The 22273-nt window shown below is 37.8% G+C and overlaps 1 protein-coding gene across 5 annotated transcripts in view; it reads right to left on the bottom strand.

Annotated features, from left to right (window-relative positions):
* Positions 1-22273, bottom strand: part of GPHN (gephyrin) — a 569154-nt gene that overhangs the window by 112018 nt on the left and 434863 nt on the right. For all 5 annotated transcript variants that reach the window (XM_049899425.1, XM_049899421.1, XM_049899422.1 and 2 more), the window contains one exon: positions 7084-7221. In XM_049899425.1, coding sequence (XP_049755382.1) covers positions 7084-7221 — 138 coding nt within the window. The remainder of the gene's footprint in view (positions 1-7083; positions 7222-22273) is intronic.

Here is a 22273-nt window from a genome sequence, read left to right as displayed (position 1 = left end):
AATTTATAAGCATTTACTCCAGGGCTATGATCTTAGAATCCCACGTGGAGAAGGGAAGGAAGGGTACCAGCTACAAAATTCCAAATATAGCAGATTAGTGAAAGCTGGATGATATATATATACATAAAATCTCCTTTAACAGTAGCTCACAATAACTCTATTGGGCAGATATTATTTCCAAATTCTGTCTTAGTTATCTAGTGCTGCTGTAACAGAAATACCACAAGTGGATGGCTTTAACAAAGAGAAATTTATTCTCTCACAGTCTAGGAGCCTAGAGGTCCAAATTCATGGTGCCAGCTCCAGGGAAAGGTTTTCTCTCTCTGTCGGCTCTGGGGGAAGGTCCCTGTCATCAATCTTCCCCTGGCCTAGGAGCTTTTCAGTACAGGGACTCTGGGTCCAAAGTAAAACGGGGCTCACAAGTAGTTCCTACTCTGTCTCTGCCCTATGTCCTGAAGTTGTTTTCTTTGCAGAGACTTCCTTCAACTAGCTGACAAAAGAAATGAGCAGGAACTAGTTTCTGACACCATCTTAATACCTAAGGTCACCTGCCACCTGATCTGGAAGAAGACAGGAACCTTTCTCAAAAAAAAAAAAAAAAAGACAGCATGGACTTAATTAGAGAGCAAGGAGTTTGATCAGCACTAAACCACCTTCCCCACCCAGTGCACTTGTGTACAGAATAAAAATTGACCTGCCCCTTTAAATAAAAATTTATAGAGCCCCAGCCTGTGAAACATAGATGCACCCCTACTTCCTGCCCTTAATCCCATAAAACCTCTCCCCTGAGACCTTTCAGATAGGCAGACTTGGACAGCAAGCAGCCTGACTGTCTCCTTGCTTGGCCAACCAATGATGTTGCCTTTTCTTCTCCCCAACTTAGTCTCTGTCATTTTGGCCTCAGACTGAGTCTAACTGAGCAGAACCTGGAGTTCCTAGCAACAAAAGGACGTGTTATTCTCCCAGCTTTTGTTTCCTGGTAGTATGAGGTCCCCAGGTCTCTCTGCTCACTTCTTTTATATCTCAGAACAGATTGGTTTAAGACACAACCAAAAAAAAAAAAAAAAATTTTTTTTTTTAATCTTGTAGATTGAATCCTGCTTCATTAACATAACTGTCCTAATCCCATCTCATTAACATCACAGAGGTAGGATTTACAACACACAGGAAAATCACATCAGATGACAAAATGGTGGGCAATCACACAATACTGGGAATCACGGCCTAGCCAAACTGACATATATTTTGAGGGGACACAATTCAATTCATGACATTCCACCCTCTGCCCCCCTAAAATTCATATCCTTGCCATACTCACTCCTTTGTATCATAGCAAAAGTTTTAAATGAGACTGGAAAGTTACATAGCTTGTACAAGGTCTCTCAGCTAGTAATAGGTAGACAGAGCAAGGTAGAGAGTATGTCTGATGGCAAAGTTCCCCCCAGTATAACTAACTTCTTTCTTATTCCCTGCCAGCGCCTGAACAATCAGGAGGAGTTAAAGAACATGACAATTGAATCATCTTGGTGAGGATTTTCTGCTACTTGAAATCAGGAGCTTCTGAATTTCTTCTAGAGGGCAGGGGATCTCTGTTTAAGAGAGATGCTTATCTTTAGCAGCTAACTTATAAGTCAGAGACAGGAACATGGCCTCTGCGTGGTGGTCAGGGTTCTAAAAGGGAAACTTCACTGCTTCAAACTGAGTGCCAACAGCAAAGCTTAAAGTCTCCTTGACTAGAATTGCTGAAACCTTTTACACAAAAACAAAAAACCCAGGTTAGATGCTGAAGTCATGGAATCCCAAATAAGAAGTTTGGAGCTCATAATCTAAAATAAAGCTCCAAAGAACGCAGAATCCTTTCCATTAAAAGCTGTTTATTTTTTTCATTGTTAAGTAAGAAAATTGGGAATTGCAGGGAATAGTGCTGGAATATTTTAATCTACCTTGAAGCAGCTAGAGTACCATATCAAATGTGAGGCTGTAATTTATTCCTGTCATGCATTTTACAAGCAGATGAATCCCAAATGACAGTCTCACAAATATTATCATCCATTTTTATGCTAGGTATGCCTCTTCCAAGAAACCAAAGGAAGGCTATTTATAATCAGTGGGATACTTCTTGCTCCTTAAAGGTCTTGCTTGCAGATAGAAGCTGAAAATAGATACGTTAAAGAACAGACCAGAGACAACAGAAAATTCATTTATAGCCAAAACAGATTAAAAAACAAAACAAACAAAAAACACTTTGTACATGCATGCACATCTAAGCACTTGCTTTGGATGAATAATTTTCATATTGATTTGAGATGCTGTGTGGTATAGTGGAAAGAACACCAGACTGGGAGTCAAGAGACCTGGGTTCTAAAAAAAAAAAAATTTTTTTTTTTTTTTAATTATAACTATCTGTCTAATTTTAAAGAATATTATCATATCTCTTTGGGCCTCAGTTTTCTCATTTTTAAAATAAGAGAGACCACTTGATACCCAAATTATCCTCTTATTATAAGTGTTTAAGTATTTAATATACTATCCTCCAAAATTCCTTCATAATGTCATAGATATAACTTTCAGAGCAACCACCTCCAGCATTTCTGGTAATGATTTATGCCTAGTTTTTAGAGATCACTGTTGAACCTTATCAGACATATAAAAAGTCATCTTAGAGATGGTACAGTCCCACAGTGGTCATAGATTCAATGGTTCAGGATCTCTCGCACAACACATGGATTTTTCTCTAGGGGCTTCTGTAATTGTAGTTGTTAGAGTATTCACATAAGCAAAATATTTGGGATTTCAGAGAACTGTGAAAGCCTTTCAGCTCCCCCAAAATATTTTTCTTACTCAGTGATTGATGGATGAAATAGAATAGAGGTGCATCTAGCGGAAACCAAAATGAACTATGAAGGTTTGCTCATTAAAAAGAAAATATCCTTAGTAAACGTAACATTTTAATGTTCATTGAGAATGAGTTTCTCATCCTTTTTTTCTGGGGAGAATCCTCTTTTCATCAACAATAGAGTTTTTACAAGTTGTTCTTGATTTATAACAATTCAGTTTATAGTGATTCACACTTACAGCATTTATTAGGCCATAATGACAGATAGTAAACAAATATGTCAGTCAGTTCTCTTAAATAAAACACATGAACAAGATACTATGGGAACATGGAGGAAGACTAATTAACCCAGGTAGGAAAAGGAGGGGGTTGACTTCCAAACAGTTTTCATAAAGGAGAGACTTCATAAATCTGATCTTAAAGAATACATAGTAGCTAGCCAGGCAAAAAAGTAGGATAAAGTTGTTCCAAGCAAAAATAATATAGGCAAAGGCTTAGAGATAAAGGAGAACAAGAGGTAAGAGACAGCATGGCAGATTTGGGAAAAAGCAAGAGCTGATGAGAAGGAGGTAAGAGAAGAAACTGAAAAATGTAGGAAGAAAGGGTCTTATATGTCTTGTCAAGGAGTTTGGATATTATCTTGAGGTTATGGGGAAGACTACTTAAGAATTGTATGTATGGAATGCTAACAACAAATTTTCCATTTAAACAGATTACTTTGCCATCAAATTGGAGAATGGATTGGGAAGATGCTAATTGGCGCAGGGAGACTGTTGCAGTAATCTAGGAAATTAGTAATAAGGACCTAAAATAAGTTTAGTTTTGGTCATTTTAAATTTACTAGTTGTTGTTGTTGGCTCTGATTCATAGCGACCCTATGTACAACAGAACAAAACACTGTCTGGTCTCGTGCCATCCTCACAATCCTTGCTACGCTTAAGCCCATTGTTGTAGCCACTGTGCCAATCCACCTCATTGAGGGTCTTCCTCTTTTTCACTGATCCTCTGCTTTACCAAGTATGATGTCCTTCTCCAGGGCCTGATCTCTCCTGACAACATGACCAAAGTATGTGAGATGTAGTCTCGCCGTCCTTGCTTCTAAGGAGCATTTTAGTAGTACTTCTTCCAAGACAGATTTGTCTGTTCTTTTGGCAGTCCATGGTATATTCAATATTTTTCTCCAACACTACTATTCAAAGGTGTCAATTCTTCTTTGGTCTTCTGTATTCATCGTCCAGCTTTCGCATGCATAGGAGACAACTAAAAACGTCATGGCTTGGGCCAGGTGCACCTTACTCTTCAAGGTGACATCTTGCTTCTCAACATTTTAAAGAGGTCTTTTGCAGCAGATAAGTTTACTAGTGCTGTTGTCGTTAGGTGCCGTCGAGTCAGTTCCAACTCTTAGCAACCCTATGTACTACAGAATGAAACACTGCCTGGTCCTGCGCCAAGCTCACAATCGTTGTTATGCTGAGTCCATTGTTGCAGCCACTGTATGAATCCATCTTGTTGAGGGTCTTCCTCTTTTTTGCTGACCCTCTACTTTACCAAGAATGATACTCTTCTCCAGAGACTGATCCTTCCTGACAATGTGAATTTACTAGTAGGAGGTATGTAATATAATTGGTATATGAGTTGGAAATAAACAATGTCTGAGCAGAGATACAGAATTAGAAATAATTGCATAGGTGGTATTTGAAACCACTGGCATGCATGAGGTCATCTGAAGTGAATGTGCAAGATGTGAAAGGGCCAAAGACTAAAACTCTAACGTTTATATTCAAGGAACTAATAATGGAAGTCAAGCCTGCTAAGGAGCCAATAAAGAGACAAGCACCACATGTTTACTATCACTCTCCTGCGGCAGACTGTGAGTTCCATGTGGCAGAAGTTTTGTTTTAGTCATCTTTGTATTTCCAGGATTTAACATTGTACCTGATATTTAGTAGACAGCTAATGAACATTTGTTGAATAAACTGAACTATGTTTTTATATATGGTGATGTTTACTAAACACCTAACTAGTGTGCCTCATAGGTCTAATTCTAATCCTCTTTTGCACTAAAAAATTGAGTTTGATCCAACTCAAAAGCTGAATACAAACCTCATTATTATTTTATATCATCATAGGTAGAACTACTTGACAAAGAAGTTATCCAAGCATGAAGGGTATGCTTACTTATGAATGACATCTGATTAATTTATAAATGATGGGAAAACAAGCACATGAAGGAAAACAATCCATCTGACAGCATTTTTTTTCTAGAGGAAAAGTAGGAATGGCCATTTTCAACTTTTTCCTTAAAAGGACTGGGAGTTCAGTCTAAATGTGATTTGGCATACACAGTTAGATTTTTCTAAAAACTGATGTTAAGAGAAACTTCCCTGAAATTACAAGAGGCCAGTAAGACTTAATTTTTATAATAGGTAGAGCATTATTAAATTTCTTTCCAACTTAAGTTTATATTCATATTTTCTGAAATTGCCTTGGTGTCAAATGATAGCAATAATTATCTGAACATTCTGTGTTTAATAATAGAAATAAACTTTTTTAAATAAAAGTGATTTCTGGAATCATATAGATTAATTTCCTACTCTAGGGAGTTTCCTAATCTCTATTTTCTTTAATGAGGAGTAAAACAATAACCAAAGGAAAGTTTTAAGCCTAATGATATACATATCTAAAAGAACGAAAGTAAAAGATGTAGGATAAGTGCAACTGTATAAAGACAATTTTTGTCTAAGCAGGACTAGGGACCAAAGAGATAGAATCTGGCATCTACTATTTCTCTAGTTTAGGTTTTTAAAATTTAAGTTAATATCATTTGATACATTATCTTTTTTTTTTTTTTTTTTAATTTATTACTCGAAGAAGAACACTGTCATGTAGTTAAAAAGAAGAATGGAAGTATTGAGAACTTAATCCTATTCCTTTTTGGCTGTTCTCTCTGAGCCTGAGTTTCTTTACTGAAAAATTAGACTGTTTGTATAGATGCTCTCTAATGCACGTTCCAGCCTGAATATTTTATCATTCTATGAATGAAGTCCTTTTTTTAAAAAAAAATCAATCCTTTTACGTTGTTTTTAGTAACATGAGGAAACAAGAAGCTATATTTTACTCAGAATACATTAAAAAATAACTTCTATGCTGAATTTTTAGAACTGGAAGTTGTTGATTAAACACTGAAAACACCGGGGAAGACTACCTTTCCACTGTCTTTCTATAAGTTGCTCTCAGTGCACTAAAAGCAGAAAATGAGAAGACAGAGAAAGCAAAAAAAGTGAGATCAGACTGGCGGCTTAATAATTCTGTGGACAAATTATTTTTTACATTTTACATACATGTTTTCCACAACAGGAAAACTCGATTACAAGGAATATTAGTAATCTCCCACTTCTGACAGAAAAGATATTAGACAGACTCAGGGTTAACTATATTCTTCACTTAGTGCTTATAGCCCTCTTTTGTGTAACCAGTTGCCATCCAGTAGATTCTAACTCATAGTCACCCCATGTGTGTCAGAAAAGAACTGTGCTCCACAGGATTTTCAATGGCTGATTCTTCTGAAGCAGATCACTAGAACTTTCTTCCAAGTGACCTCTGGGTGGACTGGAACCACGGATTTTTCAATTAGCAGCTAAGCAAGTTAACTGTTTGCACTGCCCAGGGTTTACAGTATTGGTATTTTGATGGGCAGCAGCAATACAGTTGATATTTTCCCATTTTTATGAAAAGAAGGTTTTATGGATGCTGAGGTACTGGTGGTTCAGTGGTAGAATTCTTGCCTTCCATGCTAGAGATCCAAGTTAGATTCCCAGCCAATACATCTCATGCGCATCTACCACCTGTTTGTTGGTGGAGACCTGTGTGTTGCTATGATTTTGAACAGGTTTCGGTGGAGTTTCCAAACTAAGACAGACTAGGATGAAAGGGCTGGCAATCTACTTCCAAAAATCAGCCAATGAAAATCCTATGGATCGCAATGGTCTGATCCGCAACTGATCATGGGGATGGGGCAGGAACAGTGTTTCATTCCATTGTGCATCGGGTCATCATGATTTGGGGGCTGACTCGAAAGCAGCTCTGTATACCTTTAAGACTGACCTTAGAGTTGAGTAGAAATAAACGAAAAGTATGATAGTAATAATTGTGATGATGATTAGTAACTCTTCTATTTCAGGAAAACTATGTTGTTATATGTTACTTGAAAAAAATGAAGAAAGGGCAATGGACAAATATAACAGTACCTCTGTAGTTGATGATTTCTGTCCCCAGCACCGGAGTCATCTCCAGGACTGTGATGAAGGCTTTGTCCATAGATGTCAGAGGAAACGGAGACATGCGGTGTCTTCTAGCCACCTTGGTGATATCGACAGCACTGTGACCTAAACAGGGAGAGAATTGAGAGAATACAATGCTGAAACATGTGGGAGTCACTTATAAATATCAATAACTTCCAATTTCAAATGTCCCCAAAGGAAGATCGAAAGGTAAGAAATTATTTCTCCTGCTTCCAAAATATAGCCTGATCTGGTGGAACATTATCAAGTTAGCAACGTTACATCATATGTCAAAACTTGCTGAAGTTTAATAATGATATTGGCTAATCCTCTTTGAGTTCGTTCAATATGTCAAGACCTGTTCTAAATTAATTCGTTAATCCTCACAACGGCATTATGGAGAAGCACCATAATCATCCTTATTTGCAGATAAGGAAATATATAGGTTTAGAGAGATTATATATCTTTGCCTAAATCACACAACTAGTAATAAAAGGGCCAGGATTCAAACCTAGGTAGTTTGGCTTCAGAGTCCATGTACACTATATTTTGAACACTTAATGAGCTATTCAGTAAACTGAAGTACCCCAAACTTGAATTTCTTTAGGATTTCATAAGAAGTTTTCTTTCTTCTGAAAAAAGGTTAGAAGATTATTATTTATCTACTCAACTCCCTCTGTGACGTCATATAGTCCCATGGCATTAAATATCACCCATACACTGACTGCTAATTTTCTATCTCCAATCCTAACCTCTTCCTTCAACTCTAGATTTTTGTATCATCCAATAGCTGATAGATAATAAACATCTCCAGACTTGTAAATCATCGAACATGCACTTGGAATTGTAATAGGCAACTCAAACTTAACACGTGCAAAATCAAACTCTTGATTCCTACACTCCCATCCCACCCACAAGATACCTTTTACTGGTGCAATTCCCTTAACAGTATACAGCAACTCCATTCTTCCAGTTATTAAGCCAAAACCTTGGAGACATCCTTGTTTCTTCTCTTATGTCACAATCATTTCTATTTTTTTATTTTTATAATTTTTATTGTGCTTTAAGTCAAAGTTTATAAATCAAGTCAGTCTCTCACACAAAAACTTACATACACCTTGCTACATACTCCCAATTACTCTCCCCCTAATGAGACAGCCCACTCTCCCTCCACTCTCTCTTTTTGTCACAAGCATTTCAAAGTTACCCTTAAACTATATTTGGGATCTGATAATTTCCCACCATTCCACTACTACCACATTAATCCAAACCATCATTTATTTCCTGGGAAAATCGAAAAGCCTCCTAACTGGTCTCTCTGCTTCTATCCTTGTCCTATTACAATTTATTCTCCACATAGGAGTTACAAAGATTCATTTAAATTGTCAGATCATGCTACCTCTGCTTACCAACCCTCTAATGACTTCCCATTTCACTTACGGTAAAATCTTAGCTATGGTCTACAAGGCCCAAGATGTTATGGCATCTGCTGTTCTCATCTCCTACCTTTTCCTCCTTCTTCACTGTGCTCCAGCCATACTGGTTCACTGCTTTTCCTTAAGTATGCCAAACACATCTCTCCTCGGGGCCTTTGCACTTGCTATTTCCTCTGCCTGGATCACTATCCATCCCTCATATCTTTCAGGTATTTGCTCAAATATTATGTCATCAGAGAGGCCTTTGCTGAACATCCTATATAGAATAGTACCTATCATCACTCTCTATTCCTCTTACCCTACTTTACTTTTCTTCATGGGGGTGTATGTGTGTGTATCCGTTCTCTTCTCAGTAGAATGTAAGCTCCATGAGAGCAGAGACTTTGTCTTTTTTGTTCACTGCTATTATCGCCAATGCCTAGAACAGTATGTGGAGTATCTAGCACATAATGGACAATAAAAATAAATATTTGTTCAATTAAAAATGAATAATAACAAAAAGAGACTTCTTGGAGCACTATATGCTCAAGCATAAATAACTTGGGCTTCTCCATGGAAACTTACAGGTCTACTGTCCAAAGGGTAAACAGTAAAATGAGTAACTACAGACACTGTTGGTTGGTTGTCCTAATCACCACCCACAGCTTGCTTCTCCCCTAGACACTTTGCAGCTAAGAGTGGCCTTATGATATAACTGTCGCCAGTGAGATGTAAGAGTAAGTTCCTGGGACAGGCTTCCTATTAAAAATAAAAAGATAAAGCTTGAAGAGGAGAAAACTTTCCCCGTCTATCTTTATTCTACCTGGAATATGGTTTGGCTGGATACTGGGAGGTGCTGTAGCCATTTTTAACCATGAGGTTAAAGTCCACAGAATAAGCATGGAAACATGAAGAAAAGGGCCTGAGTCCCTGGTAACAACAATGAGCTGCTGTACAAGCCCTGGATTGCCTGTCTTCATACTTCTGATATCTCAGACAAATAAGCTCCCATCTCTTTAAATCACTTAATAATGGTTGGATACGTCCCCCAGTAGTCTGTGAGTTCTTAGTTATTGCATCTTATTAAATTTAGCAGCCCTCCCCACCCCCATGTTCACTGAATTGACTTAAAGGGACTACTCCAAAGAGTTTCCATCCTAAGATGAATGACACTGTCGTAAGTGCCCAAAGAAAAAGACATATAAAGATGACCATACTCTTAATGATATTTCTTCCCCACAAGCAATTGTAAAATCACAAAATTTCCAAAGCTTGAAAGATATTAGAGATCATTTAATGTTAAATTTGAATAACATTTTCTAGTAAAAAATGTAGGTAAACACTTAAAAACAGGATTATGTGTAATTTATCACTTTCACTGAGGTCTTGGCCTATTCATTCAGGTGCAGTAAAACACATTTCAGAGATACACACGTCCTTCAACCAATATTTGTTGAGTGCATTCTATAAACCAGGCACAGCTAGAAACTGAGGATACACAGAAGATATACCCTGCCATGAAAAAATTATAGCTCAGTAGAAAGACACGTAAATAAGTAAATCATAACAAGACCAAAAACAAACCAAATCCACTGCCATCAAGTCATTCCGACTCATGCCGACCCCATAGGGTTTCCAAGGCTGTAAATCTTTAAGGAAGCAGGCTGCCACATCTTTCTCCCACAGAGTGGCTGGCGGGTTTGAACTGCTGACCTTTTGGTTAGCAGCTGAGCGCTTTAACCACTGCATCACCAGGGCTCCTTAATAAAAGCAAGAGGGTAGTAAACTACCTGATGGTTTTCTAACCGTAGAAATTTGTAATTCTCTAATTCTTTTTTTTCGGTCTGGAAATTGCAGTGTGGAAATTTATGTCTGGAAAAATCTCTCCTATCTTCTGAAATAATTTTTTATTTTGTTTGTATTTCTGTACAGCAATTACCACTATCTTGTGTTGTAGAGATTGAAATATTTCCCTTACCTCTGTGAGTAGATTGTAAAGTCCTCAAAGGTAGGGTCTATATCTTATGAATCTTTATATCCTTCACTACTTTTAGAACAGTGTCTTCCTTATAGTTAAGGGCTCAACAAATTCAAAGTGGGAAGGGAAAAGCAAAGTGGTGCTTCCTGCTTTGCTCTTTTGCTCGTCTAAGTCAGCCCTTCAATATTCACAGATTCTATGTCACAAGTGACTGCCTCACTGGATAAATACTCCAAGCTTTGATGCTAGGGGTTAATACTGCTCCCTGGCTAAACAATTTGCATGTTAATACAGAGAACTTCTGGATATATAATAACTTAAAGGAAGTCTCAAAGTAGGAATATTTTCATTCCCTGGCACATTAGAAGGTAGGTATATGTGTGCGTGAATGTTTTCAGCAAATATTTAACAAGCACCTTATATGTGCCAAGAGGTTTTTCTCACTCATGACCCACTCCAAATCACACAGAAGGAATAGTAAGCTACTTCAGCATTAAAAAAGGGCTAACTTGGTCCTGCAAATATGAGGATAAAACTATTTGTCACTTACCTTCTCCACATAGGAAAGAAATTAATGAAATAAACAACAGTCGCTCTTTATAAGGAGTTACTAAATAACGTTAATACATCTAGTTCTCTTGTGCCCCTCACCAAACGCAGGATGACTATGTGTCCATACCTGTTGCCGCTGAGTTGTTTCTGACTCACAGCAACCCTATAGGACAGAGTAGAACTGCCCCACAGGGTTTCCAAAAGCACCTGATGGATTTGAACGGCAGACCTCTGGTTAGCAGCCGTAGTACTTAACCACTGCGCTGCCAGGGTTTCCAGGTGTCCACATAAGGTTTAATTTAAGGAAAGTTTGTAGTTAAAATAACTTTGAAAACCATTGACCTTGGTGATTCAATGTTCCCATTTTCAAATCAAAAGTGGACAAACAATGCCCCAGGGTCAACACCAGGGACATACACAAAGCGGGACCAGTAGTTGTAGGCCCAGGCTGAGGACACACGACACTCACACGTACAGCTCAGGCTCTCTTACAGAGGTCTCCCAAGAACTAGCTCGGGGCAGCCCATTTTAAGAAGGCATACATTTTCAAATAAGTTTGGTAAGCAAATAGTTGTGTTTTCATTTTTTTTTTTAAAGAAACACAATCGGAACTATTATCTGATGTTGACACCAGTGATTTACAAGGAGCTTCAAAATGAAAGCTTTCAAAAATCTTAAAAATAGTGCAGTGCAATGAATTGCTTTTATATAGTCTTTCTAGCTACGGTCTTGTAACTCCCACAAAACGATTGACAGGGACTATGCAAATTAAGTGAATTGTGGTCTACTGAGGGGATTGGTCAGTAATGGTCCTAGGGGGAGGGCCATGCCTTTAAATTGAATATAAGGGCCAATACCACATAGGTTCAGGGGGACCTCACTAACATCAAGAAGTGTCTGGAACAGAGTATCCTTTGGACCCAGGGTCTGTGCTGAGAACCTCCTAGACCCAGAAGAGAGAGTAAATGCTGAAGATGACACGAGATGGTGAGAGATGGCTGTGGTGGGCTTGCCAGCCCATGGAGTGAGGGCTGAGTACTTCTGGGTAGGAGGTTTCCTGGTTGAGGTAAAAGAGTTGTAACATTTGCCCACACAGGTCAGAGGCCTGAATGTGCCCTGTGTAGGGGTTACCTCAAAGGATCCTGTTCAAGGGCTTCCTACAGCAAGGTGGAACTGGATGCCTCTGGGCAGGGGCCTTGCCAGTGGAGCTAAAAGAGCTGTAATACTTGTTTGTGTAGGGCAAGGGAGGCAGGGGTTGCACACCTACCCCCTGGGCAGTGGGAGCCCCGCAGGCCTGGGTAGCATGGCAGGAGCCTGCGGCAGAGGCTCAGAAGGGCCCAGTGGCAGAGCAGAAGCCTTGGGAGCTGTGCAAGCCTCCTGAGCAGCACAGTGTGGTGACAGCCAGAGGCAGTGGTGACGTGAAGACAGCATCTGACATCTGATCTGAACCATGGTATGCCTGCCCAGCGACATAAGATGGACATGGGTAATTTGTGGGAGGGTAAGTGGTTCTCCTTTTGAGAATCTCTTGTTATTGTTTACCATTCGCTTTCTATAAATAATAATGGTTTTCACTTTGCCAACACTGTGTGTCTTGTGTGTCCAGCTCGATTACAGATCAATGCAGCACCCACAGAATGGTTGACACTGTTGGGTGTATGTGTCTCATTCCTAGCAGTCTTATGGCTGCCTAGAAGTTTGAGCACAGCCTATCTGCTTGTGCAACGCGGACAGACAAGACGTACGCATACAAATATTTATCTCTGACTTCTCTTATTTTGTAAGTTACAACCCCCAAAGCACATTAGTGCCTTGGGCTATTAGAGAACTCAATTAGGCAGGGAAAAGAATCAAGAAATATTCTCTCTACCACACTATCCCTTTTCTTAATTTTGAGCCTAGCAGAGAAGTCTGATGCGAGAGGAAAAAAAAAAAAAAAAAAATTAAGGAGAAAAAAGCATCCATTTTGTCTCAAAGCTAGGTAAGTTATAGCCTGGCAGCCAGTTTTTATTTGGGTGGTCCATAAAATCCATTTAGGTAGAAGTAGAAAAGGAAGGAAAGACCTGTTTTTTTTTTTAAAAGGTAAGAAGGTTATAATAAAAGGAAGTTTGTTCTTTGGATGAACAAAATAGTTTCCTATAAAGTAAAAACTATTTCATGGCCAGAAATACATTCTAACAGCTTCCTTGCAAATGAATACCAACAGTCACAAAGGTGATCTGTGAGACCACTGGTTTTACTCAAGTTATCTACACTATGAAGCAAAACAAAACATTAACAAAAAACATATATCCTACAGAGAAAATGATAGTGTTCAGAATATTTATTTTAATTTACTATAGTAAAATTAGCTGATGATATATGTTTGTTATTGATAATTTGTAGGTAGGTTAGTTAATTTGGCAAAAATAAACTACGAAGTGTTTAGGTATGGGACCTTTACATGGGGGTGAGAGTTGGGGGGAGTCTAGGCATCCTTCCCAATAGTAGCTGTCTTAACTGAGCAAAGAGTTAACAGGCTGAATTATTATAACATCTAAATTGATAGTAAGATCCCTAGGTGACGCAAATGGTTTGCACTCCACTGCTGACCAAAAGGTTGGCAGTTTGAATGCTGCCAGCAGAAAGGCCTGGCCATCTGTTTCTCTTAACACTACAGCCAAGAAAACCCTGTGGGTTGCCATGAGTAGGAACTGATTCGACAGCAACTAACGATAACAAATTGACAGCATTTATCTGAATTGGATCTAATTTTCTGAAGTAGATTTCTAAGATTAAAGCAATTCTAAAGTAGCCACAGATTAATGATCTGGGATCTATCTATTAAGCCTAGATTTCTGTAAGTATGATTTAATTTGTCTCTTTTATATTTTCTGGTTCATAAATGCAAATGTTGGTTGACTATATATATATATATATTTTTTTTTTGATTGACAATATTTTAGTTCAAAATCTTTGTAGGGAAAATACTCAAAATGTTATTGCGATTTCCTTTCTTCCATGCAGCACTTATAAATCACTAAAGAGACTATATGTAAGGACTCAGTACAAAAAGGGTACAGGTTTACTCAGGATTACCATCATCAATGACATGTTTAAATACTACAGGCAATGTCCATGATTTAGAAGGCCTTCAGTGGGGCAGAGAGAGTACAAATGGTTACCTTTATGCTGAGTGAGCAAAGAGTTACAATAAGGGTTTTTGTTACGTAGCAGTAACCTTTCTCTTGAGGCATGGCCATCTTTGGAAATGGAGCTGTTTATACCAGTGATACTACTTTTTCCTACTTCAAATGCATCCTTTTCAACCTGCCAATTCTTTTTTTTCTAATAATTTATTTTATTTATTTTTGTTCTTGTTGAGAATATACACAGCAAAAACACATGCCAGTTCAAGTTTCTACATGTACATTTCAGTGACACTGATTATATTCCTCCAGTTGTACAACCATTCTCACCCTCCTTTTCTGGGTTTTCCTACCCCATTAAAAGAAACTCACTGCCCCCTAAGATTTTTGCTGTCAGTTTGATCCCACATGGATAGGTCTTAAAAGAGCATAATGCTTACGGCAGATATTGTTTACTAGTTAAGCTAAACTATTGTTTGGTTTTAAGAATTAGGAGATATTTTTGGTCTAAGGTCTAAAGATTATTTTAGGGCAATAGTTTTGGGGTTCATCCTACCAATTCTTAATACACAGTGTTTCACCTTGGCTTGAAAATCCATTTTTTAAAAAAATTAAAAAGTAAATGAAGAAAAGATGGCTTCAGATCATTAAAAAAAAAAAAAAAAATTTTTTTTTTTTTTTTTAGTAGAACAGAATATAGTAGAAACAAGATGTTCATACAGGGTTTTCTTGATTAAATGTAAAACCGCAGGAGGATACTTTATTCTTCAAAACAACCAGTAAAAGTATTCCCTAAACTACTTAAAGTGTCAATCATTAGTCATTTTTCAGATATCCCCAAAATCTCAAAATAGAGATTTGTTCTGTTTTTTTATTAATATTACTGTCTCTATTTCCCATAGTGTTTGTAGCTCAATTTCATTTTATCTCTACTTCCTGGATTTTTCTGAAAAGCAAACCACTTAACACAACGAGTAGATTTCCTAGGAAACTTAAAGAGCTAAGATGACAGTAATGTGTTCAGGCTAAATAGCTGGGGTCTCTGGTAATTCAAAGAATGTTGTGATTCAGGTGTACAAAGCATTTTGTCTTTCAAAGAAACCTCTAATATTAAGAAAAATTGGGTGCAAAGCTCTCCTGAAAGACTGATAATGGTAGAGTCCATAGGCCCAGGGCTTTAGTGCACTTTGTATATCTGAAAATAATTTCTTATATTGTCTTCAGTTTAATAGTTTTATAAGTGTTTCTATTTGTTCATTCAGGAGAATGAGCCACATAACATTTCTGAAGTATGTTAATGTCATGAAAGAGCATGGCTGAAAGTATTCCTGGGATTTCTGTGCATCAAGATTATAAAACAGAGCATGGCTGCCATAAAATGTTTGTTCTATAATTTATATCAATGGTTCATTATCATGCATAGGATGAATTCCTTAGAAATGTATGTAAGATCCACCCTTGCTTACCTTTTCAGCCTCATCACTCATTACTCTACCACTTGGAAATTTGATAGTATTGCAGATATCATATTACATCATACTATTTCATATTTTCCTGCCTTAGCATATATTGTTCTCTCTGCCTAAAATAACTTCTCTCTCATCCTTTTGTTTTCTTGGTAAATTACTACTCTTCCTCCACAATTTTCTTCAGTAAGGAAGTATTAAAATAATGATGGGGACACGTCTAAAAGATCCTGGAGCCAGCTTGAAGGGGTTCCTTTTGGTCAAACCCGGGACAATTTGAACATCAAAATAAATTAGGATAATAGATTACAACCCATTGAATGAAATAAGAATCCTTAAGTAAATACTAATATAAATAAAGAAGGGAATAAATAAAGCTCTTCCTTATAGCAAAGCATCAACTAATAAATGAAGAAATGATAGAAAACCACCACATAGCAACTCTCACGTTAATAACTGGTTCAGAGAAAAATCATCAGTGAATACTGAAACTAGAAGATGAAAGTCTCAAGAAAAACAAGATATTTATATAGTCTGAAATTATCTCCCCATAATATACTTATTAATTACAAAACAAAAACATTATTTTTATAGTAGAGAAACCTGGTAGGCAGAACTCTAAGTGATCAAAGTTAACACCAATAATGGGACAAATTAACATCATTAACCTTCTAATATGATGCACTAAGAAGATCACAACATCACATATGAGGTATTTCTGACAAAAATATATAATCTGAGTGGAGCAATGGTTAAGTGCTCAGCTGCTAACAAAAAGGTTGGTGGTTTGAACCCACCAATGGCTCTACTGGAGAAAAGATCTGGTGTAAAGACTGTTGTTGTGTGCCAATGAGTGGAATGAAAATCTTATGGGACAGTCCTACTGTGTCTTACAGGGTGGCTTGAGTAGGAATCCACTCAATGGCACACAACAATAACAATCATCAAGAAACATCAGAAAATGCTAATTTGAGGGGCATTTTCCAAAGCAACTGACCAAATATTTTAAAAAATGTTAGCGTCATGAAAGAAAACTAAACACCTAAGGAACTGTTCTAGATTAAAGGAGTCTAAAGAGACATAATAGCTAAATACAATGCATGGTTTTAGATTAGATCCCAGATCATTAAAAAAAGTTATTTTTCTTTCGCTGTAAAGAACATTGTTAGAAAGACTGGCGAAATGTAATTTGAATGAAATTAGATAATAATATTGTGGCAATGTTAATTTCCTGATTTTGATAACTTTACTATGCTTATGTAGGAGAATGTCTTTTTTTTTTTTCCCTTTTCACCTTTTTTTAGGAACTGCACATTGAAGTATTTAGGGGCAAAAAGGCATCATGTCTGCAATTTTCTGAAGTCTAAAACTATTTCATTATAAAGAGTAAAAAAACAAAAAACCCAAACTTTAACAGTCTCTCCTCTATGAAGCAACGTATGGCCCTTCTATTTTTTTCTGCCCTGAGGCACTAAAAATAATCTATTTTAGTAATCTCATTGCGTATTGTATTAACTACATATCTCATGGTAATTATACTTATTTATATACCTGTCTGTTTTTACTAGATTATCAAATTTTTGAGAAAGGAAACAGTATCTTAATGTCAAGGCCCAAAGGTGCTGTGTGCCAAGTCAGAAACTGACTGAGGGTCATTCTTGACCTTATCTATTCCATTAGCTTCCATATCTAGTTCCCAATTTTATCAACTCTAGTTCCTTAATATTTCGAAAACCCTGCTCTATCATTATATTTCTATTCCTTCAACTTTAATTTAGGTTCTTATCACACTCCTGCCTCTGATCTTGCCCAGACTCAATCCATTTTCCATCAGCAGTAAAGTTTCTTTCAAAAGTTCAAATTTGATGTTGTTATTTCCATGTTTAAATTTGTTTATTAGCCTTTACAATAAGTCCAAATCCATTAGCATGGCAAATAGGAAGTTCATCTGCAAAGAGTAAATAGCCAGTTGGAGGTCATGATCTAATAACTTCTTCAGCTTCCTTTGCCCCTTATTCCCTACCTCCTCCTTACCGTCCCTCTCCCGTCTGTGTGTCACAGCGCCTGGAGCATGATAATCTCTACGTAAGTCTTAGACACTTGCATTAATATGAGATAAACAGAACTAAATTCAGGTGGGGAGAACAGATTGAATTCTCCATTTGCTCCTTCACATCATTCTCCATTCTTAACCCTGCTCTATACCCAAGATACTAGCTATCATTTATGGACTTGATCAACAATCTCTCTTCACTGTGGCTTCTATTTGAGTTCAGTCAAAGAAAGGCATTGGCTGAAGAATGGAGAGCAGACAGGGTATTTATTCCTTTGTTCCCATCATCAGGTTGATAGTGGTTATGTTCCTCTACTTAAGGCCACAGATCCTGTGGAGGCAGCCCACTCTGAGAACTATGAGTCTCTTTAGGTAACTGCTCCTTTCCCTGGTTCCTTGACAGGTTAGAACCCCTGCTGAGAATTTGCGTTTCTAACAAGTTCCCAGGCGATGCTACTACTGCTGGTTAGGAACCAAGTCTGAGAACCACCGGTAGAGCAGTGGTTCTCAAAATTTATTATACATAAGAATCACCTGGGGATCTGGATAAAATGTAGATTCTGATTCAGTATATCTGGGATGAAAAGGCAAATTTTCAGCAGGGGTTTGAATCAGAACAAACTGACTCAAAGTCCTGCTCCTTGAAGCTTAGGGGTGGTAACAACTCCCAGCTATTAGTAGCCCCAAACGTTTTTTCACTTTCTCTGGCTTTCCTTAATTATGCCCACTCTGTTGTAACTAGTTCCTCCATTAAATTCTCCTCCATTACCCTGTTGAGAGTGTCATCTGTTTCTTGCCAGGACTCTGAGTGATACAGAAGCCAAGGTGAAAATGGACACAATTATTTAGGGAGGAACGTGAAGATAAGTACGACCAGATTCCTGATTGTTACTGGAGATCAGTGGGAGCTAAGGCTAGAAAGGTAACTAAAACCAGGCTGGCGAAGCCCCTGAATGCTAGGCTTTGGAGTTTGAACCCATTTAGGGGTTTTAAGCATGGGAGTGATAACCATAAAAATTTCTTGTAGACAACAAATTCTACCACAGAAAAATAGAAATATTTGCCCAAAACCCCATATCTAAAAAGATAGGTCAAGAATAAAAGCCAAAATCTCCTGAATTTTTAATTTGGTGTGCTTCCTCCTACACCACACTATAGAATTTTTTTCCCAACTTTAATTTCATTTAGTAAATATGAATTGAGTGTCTTCTATATATAGATGAGATTCTTATCTCCCAAAGTCTCACAGAACAAATAAATCATGCTGTGTTTTAAGGAAGAGCCCTGGTGGCTCAGTGGTTAAGCGCTCGGCTGCCAACCGAAAGGTCAGTGGTTCGAAATCATCAGCAGCTCTGCAGGAGAAAGATGTAGCAGCTTGTTTCCGCAAAGATTACAGCCTTGGAACTCTATGGGCAGTTCTACTCTGTCCTATGGGGTCGCTATGAGTTGGGATCGACTCTTTGGCAAAGGATGTTTTAAGAAAAAAAAAAATAAAAGAGCAAGTATATGCTTGTTTTAATGTACGAACAAAATACTATGTATGATAATACAGAAAAGGAAATAACTAATTCTGATGAGACAAACTGTATAAGGCTTCACAGAGGAGGTGACAAGTGAGTTGGGGTTTAAAACAATGGGAAAAACAGGAGGAACATTTGAAACCTGAGAAACAATGAACAGAACCACAGAGGTTTGAAAGTACTCTTACAGAATGAGGAACTGCCCAATGAGGTTAGAGGTTGGAGGTGAAAGGAATGAAATATAGGGCATAACCAAAAACAAAATTAATCCAATGCCGTCCAGTTGATTCCAACTCATAGCAACCCTATAGGACAGAGTAGAACTGCCCCATAGGGTTTCCAAAGAATGCCTGGTGGATTTGAACTGCTGACCTTGTGGTCAGCAGCCATAGGTCTTAACCACTACACCACCAGGGTTTCCATATAGGGCATAAGGCTGGTCAGTTCAGTTAATGACAAATTTTGAAGGGACTTAACACTGTAGGAGATGGAGGACCATTCAAGATTTTTAGTACAGAAGTAATACATACTTTAAAATGTAATATTTGATTGATAATGGATTGGATGGGAGAGAGACTGGAGCCAGGCAGAGCAGTTAGTGTGCTACAGCAATCCTAAAGGTGAAAGATGAAGAGGGCCTGAACTAATACAATAGGAATTAGAAAAAGGATACTTAAAAGAGCCGTATCAGAGGCTTCTGAAACTGACTGTGCTCTTGGGAAAAAGAAGGTAAATATAATAGTGAGGTTTCAAGTTATTAGGGTATTAGGTAAGAGGGAGTATCATTCATTAAGAAAGCAATACAGGAAGAGGAACAGTGTGGACAGAAGGGTGCTATATTTGGCTTCTGATGATGGAGAGGTGAGATGCAGGGGTAATTCCAGTATGCAACAGTTTGGAGCTTGGGAGAGAAGGTAGGCCTACACTGGAGAGTCATTAGTATACAGGTGATAAACCCAATAATGAGAATCAATAATTTTACATATTATACCCAGGATGATAAAAGGACACATCATTGAAAAGAGACTTGGAAGGACAATATATAACCATTTCAAGATAAATTCTATAATAAATCATTAACTTAATGTTTTAGTTAACTGAAACAATATTGACAATGCAGAAGCTGAAAAGACTGACTAGAGGTAATAAATGATTCAGAAGTTTTAATGTAAAATAAAAATGTGATAATCTAAGAAAACAAAACAAATAAAAGGCAAATACTAAGGAATTACTATGAAGTTTCACAAATAAAAAAAAATATTTGAGATCTAAGTGAACCACATGAAGATATATTTTAAAAACAGTTGATTTATTTAGAAGATTAGATGAAAAAGCTGAGTGGGATGGTGCCTGCAAACAGTATAAATATTTATCAATAAACATTTATGTAAGTGAAATGCTAATTGTCTCTAGTTATGTAAAGAAGGATGGTTTAAGTGATGATAAACACCTGTTGTTTGATCCAGTAAGCGCCAATCAAGAGGATAAGGGATTATACCACAGCAGGAGAGAATTAGGAAAATTCTTCTAAAAATAAGTGCTAAAAGAAATTGGCATACTTCTCCAAGGAATATTTGAAAATTCTCTTCCCTGGGAATCATAAAGAAAAGAGAAAACTTCCTGTTTCCTTATAGCAAGTTGCAAGAAAATTAACCAAAAGTCTTATCTATCTAGGATACGTTGAAGGGCATTTAAGACTAGAGCCAAAAAGTTTGATAATACACTCCAGGCAAGAGGCAGTAATAGGCCCTGAACCTAGGTAGCAGTAAGGAAAATGAACGAAGGGATAAAGGTCAAAGTGAAAACATCAAATAATTTGAAGAGAAGGAACAGTTAAGAATAATAGTATTGGCAACAAGGAGATTAGGGTTTTGCCTGCTGTTTGTCTTCTCTGCTCCCACTCTGGTTTCTTTGGGTATTCTGCTGTCCTTTGGCTGCTCTGCTTGCCCAGGATCATCTTCTCACTTATTTTTCAATGGTTAAGCTCTGGGCTGCTAACTGAAAGCTTTGCAGTCCAAACCCACCAGTCCCTCTGCAAGAGAAAGATGTAGCAATCTGCTTCCATAAAAATTACAGCCTTGGAAACCATATGGTTATTATGGTTATGTTCTACTCTGTCCTATAGGGTTGCTGAGTCAGAATTGACTTGACTGCAATGGCTAAGTTTTATGAGAGACAATCAGTGAGCCAGATCCCAGGAAGAGTACCAGTGAAGAATGGACAAGGTACTGCAAGGAGCATAGTGTGAAGAAGACAGTAGAGAAGACAGAAAAATACTGCATTGTAAATAGGTTTACAATAAAATAGGTTGACTACAGGGCACTACAGAAGAACAAAGGAGGGGCACTTTGCTCAGATTTGGGAGGTGACAGAAAGACTCCTGGAGGAAATGTAGGATAAGTAGGAGTTACTGAGGGGTAGGAGCCCCGGCGGTGCAGTGGTTAAGCACTCCACTGCTAACCAAAAGGTCAGCAGTTCAAACTACCAGCTGCTCCCAGGAAGAAAGGTGCGGCAGTCTGCTTCCATAAAGATTACAGCCTTGGAAACCCAATGGGGCAGTTCTACCTTGTCCTATAGGCACACTATTAGTTGGAAGTGACTTGTGGCACGGGTTTGGGTTTTGCTTTTATTGAGGGGAAGGATGGAGGAATGTTTTGAGAAAGAGGAAACTGTATGAAATGAAAAGTTCCATATGGCTGGTATGAAGATGGTAGAGGTAAAACAAGAGGCAAGCAAAAGCCCAGTTGCAGGCAATTTTAAGGAGCTGGGCCTTTCTCCAGTAACAATAGGGTGTTATTAAAGGGTTAGTCATTAAAGTAGTATGACAGGTTCAGATCTACATTTCACAAAGATAAAAATGGCTGCTGTGGAAGAAAGCAAGACCTGAGGGAGAAAACTAATTAGTAAGTAATTGCAGAATTCCAGGAAAGAGATGTAGGTTTACCAAAGGGCTTCTGATACTCTTAGATTCCTACACCAGAATGTTCATTCTGTGGTTATTCTTCAGATTCTCTATATGCATCTTGTGGATTTTTCTGTATGTGT

Source organism: Elephas maximus, chromosome 10, assembly GCF_024166365.1.
Source record: "Elephas maximus indicus isolate mEleMax1 chromosome 10, mEleMax1 primary haplotype, whole genome shotgun sequence".
NCBI lineage: Eukaryota > Metazoa > Chordata > Mammalia > Proboscidea > Elephantidae > Elephas > Elephas maximus.
Note: the sequence above shows the minus strand (reverse complement) of the source record. Positions and strands in the feature narration are given on the sequence as shown.